Source organism: Gymnodraco acuticeps, unplaced genomic scaffold (genome assembly GCF_902827175.1).
Source record: "Gymnodraco acuticeps unplaced genomic scaffold, fGymAcu1.1, whole genome shotgun sequence".
In the NCBI taxonomy this organism is placed as follows: domain Eukaryota; kingdom Metazoa; phylum Chordata; class Actinopteri; order Perciformes; family Bathydraconidae; genus Gymnodraco; species Gymnodraco acuticeps.
This window is the reverse complement of record NW_022989892.1, coordinates 673,806-676,834: the sequence shown is the minus strand read 5'-3', so window position 1 is coordinate 676,834 and position 3,029 is coordinate 673,806. Positions and strand designations below refer to the sequence as shown.

The 3,029-nt window shown below is 37.3% G+C and overlaps 1 protein-coding gene across 2 annotated transcripts; it reads right to left on the bottom strand.

Moving 5' to 3' along the window:
* Positions 1-1,315: 1,315 nt before the first annotated feature.
* On the bottom strand, positions 1,316-2,664 carry LOC117537707 (putative protein TPRXL). Of its 2 annotated transcripts, none has more exons than XM_034203031.1 (4): positions 2,509-2,664; positions 2,303-2,411; positions 2,081-2,155; positions 1,316-1,987 (listed from the first exon to the last, which is right to left on the bottom strand). In XM_034203031.1, exons 1-4 carry the CDS (start codon positions 2,585-2,587, stop codon positions 1,639-1,641), a joined length of 612 nt encoding a protein of 203 aa, XP_034058922.1. In that variant the 5' UTR covers positions 2,588-2,664; the 3' UTR covers positions 1,316-1,638. The 2 variants fall into 2 exon arrangements, with proteins under 2 accessions (XP_034058922.1, XP_034058931.1); XM_034203040.1 differs by having other exon boundaries at positions 2,303-2,408.
* Between the last annotated feature and the right edge of the window lie 365 nt (positions 2,665-3,029).

The following is a 3,029-nucleotide window of genomic DNA, read 5'->3' as shown; positions in this document are numbered from 1 at the left end:
CTTAGCCTTGTCATTTGTATTAGCCTTAACATCAAGTAACCCAAAATGTTAAACAGTAAGAGTAGTAGTCATATTTCGTGAACCCTTTGAAGAGTACTGTCACACCGGTGTGATCATTCTATAATACACCATTTAAGCCCGGGGGATAAATGCTAACACTAACGCTACATTAGCATCGGCGATCTGTTCTACTTCATGCTATCTGCACAAATGGTTGACATTAAACATTAAAAAGACTAGGCAGTTCAGAGAGAATCAAAGGAAGGCAGGCAGCTTTGCATGACATTATTGTGGACGTGTTTCATTGTGGTGATAGTGAGGGCAGGGTAGACAATCACTTTTTTGACAAGACAGTAGTGACGGTCATCTTTGTGACATGTGTTGTTGTGAGAGTCTGCTAGACCAGAGATGTTGTTCATTAAGCGTTTCACACACATTTTTTTGTTACTTCACAGTTTTACGAAAAAAAATTTGACTGGCAAAATGATCTTTTAAATTGACAAATATCATATGTGTAATTCGTGGCACAATTCAAACGGGATCGAAAGATAATCTTTCTCTCTCCATTGACTTCAATACATATTTTTTCCGAAATAAGGTCCCATGGAGGTCCACCGGAAGGGGAGGGACTTCGCCACTATATACATCACAATTCATTTAAGATAATATGAATGTTACACTCTTATTAAATAGTGTTCATATTACCTTTAAAAAAATACTGTTGAATAACTTAAACAAAACTTTAGCTAGCGTTACATGTTTATGCCGCTAAAAACAAGTTAGCTAGTCAGCTGGAAGCTAACGTTAGCATCAGCTAACATCTAGCTAAAACATTTTATTGCCATTTTTAAACTTGTGAGGTCGTATATCCAAAAAGTTGACCAATGCAATTGCATTTAATGTTGCAAATTATTAGTATTTCACTTGTGAGAACTCATTTAAAAAATATTTTAAATTAATTAGAATTAATGACATTTTAAGCCCAGAGCTGTTGGTATTCAATCTTAAAATGTTAACTATTTTATATTTTTTCTGATGTTATTTAGTCATTTGTATAAGTAGTTTTAAGACAGGAAAAAAACCATTTGGATGATAATAAAAAATATGCTGTTTTTAAAATGAAGCTGGTACACATTTATCAACTTTCTTTCATTATGGCTCGATAAATACACCAAACACTAACCACAGCTGCCACGAGGCATGGTTCATATTTAATCTCTAGCTGTGTAAAACTCTTCAATCTTAGGTTCTTGCTTTTGCAGACAAAATGTCAGAAGTATGCCAGATAATATGTAGAAAAACACAGGATGCAGGATCAGATGTGGAAAATGTATTTGTTAAAATATCTCATGGTTTCACAACAAGTTTTTAAATGAATAAATAGCTCAATACCTTTTCTCAGGACTATTACCATGAATTTGTATACAGTAACTAACTTGATAAATACATTTGGTAATAAATAAATGAATACTTCTATAAGCACTGTTCAATTAACTAATAAATAACTTCACTCTTAATGCATTTAACAGAACTAAATATTAAACATAATAATTTAACATCATCTTCAAGTGCTATTTGAAAGGGCTATTATCTTGAACTCCTTGATGAATTCACTCTTCGCTGGAGGTGGAGACGATGCTACTCGTTGCTCGACTCGTTTTCTGAAAGGTTTTCACCAGCAGGTATCTCCGATGTTAAGGAGAAGGAGAGAGAAGAGGGAAAAGAGGGTGAGGAAGAGGGAAAAGAGGATGAGGAAGAGGGAAAAGAGGGTGAGGAAGAGGGAAAAGAGGGTGAGGAAGAGGGAAAAGAGGATGAGGAAGAGGGAAATGAGGATGAGGAAGAGGGAAAAGAGGATGAGGAGAGAGGAGTGGGGGATGAAGAACGAGGAGGAGTGGAGGATGCTGCAGTGGGTGTAATGATGGACAGCAGGGAGACAGTAGATGATGCTGGGGCCGTAGACAAAGCAGCATCCCTAGCTACTGCGTTACTGTGAGAAAGATAAGAGAAAACATATGAGACAACAAGTTTGGGGTTGAAGGGTTGAACAATGAGTGTAAAGGAACGGTAATAATGAACTTACTTGAATGCTCTGATCTTGAGAAGAACCCAGGGAGACTTCAGGTAGCTGCAGAAATAACCTTTCTCCGTCTGAAAGCTGCAAGAATGACAAACAAATTACACATTGGTGATTAGTAATTTTGTCTTAGAATGCAAGCTTTTTTTTTACACTTTCCGACTGTTTTCTTGATTTAGAAATGATTAATTATTTGACTTGGAACAAACAAGTGCTCTTGGTACTTACATGATGGCTGTGACACATGGAGGGTTAGGCTTCTGGGTATAGTACCCAATTATTGGATCAGTTATCTTCTTTCTGCTGACTGTTGTGCAGCAGGAATCCAGCTTTTCTGCTAAACATGAATGGAAACATGTACGAGTTAATAATAAATACAATACAATAGTTCACAGGATGAAAAGTCCTTTATAAAATCAGCATCTTAGTCTTACCTGCCGATCCATACTGAGCCATCACGACCAGGGCGATGGCGACCAGAACTCCCTTGAACATGCTTCCACAGTTTTCCATTTTCAAGAAGGGTGAAAGATATTAAATTAAATAGATAAATACTTAATAAAGTGCTAAATGTTGCTCTTTCTTCTCCAGAGGGCTTGGTGAACTGACAAATGTCTGGAGCCATCTGATATTTAAGGCCTGGAAAGCAGAAGCGGTACCTCCGGTTAGTCATCTTTCTACTTTGTTTCCACTCCTCTCTCTCTTAGTTTTAATGAATGACAAGCCGATTACGGGGGACTTCCAGAAAATGACCAACGGAACTTTCTTCATAGCGTTTAGTTTGGAAAATCAAGTCAGGGTTTTTCATTATTGTCTGATAGCGGGGGTGATAGGGAATCCCTCTTAGGCCCAAGGTCATCCTAAAGCCACCGGTCCTTTATCAGCACCTTTTAGAAATTAAAGCATTAACAAAGAAAACATTAGCAATGCAAGTTAGTCTGGCCTGTTTTGAGAC

Bases quoted from the DNA above. Each gene is read 5' to 3' on its own strand.
- LOC117537707 (XM_034203031.1), bottom strand. From the start codon at position 2,587: ATGGAAAACTGTGGAAGCATGTTCAAGGGAGTTCTGGTCGCCATCGCC. The intron at 2,412-2,508 runs GTAAGACTAAGA...ATTCATGTTTAG, and splicing joins GGCTCAGTATGGATCGGCAG to CAGAAAAGCTGGATTCCTGC. The intron at 2,156-2,302 runs GTAAGTACCAAG...TCATTCTTGCAG, and splicing joins CCATGTGTCACAGCCATCAT to CTTTCAGACGGAGAAAGGTT.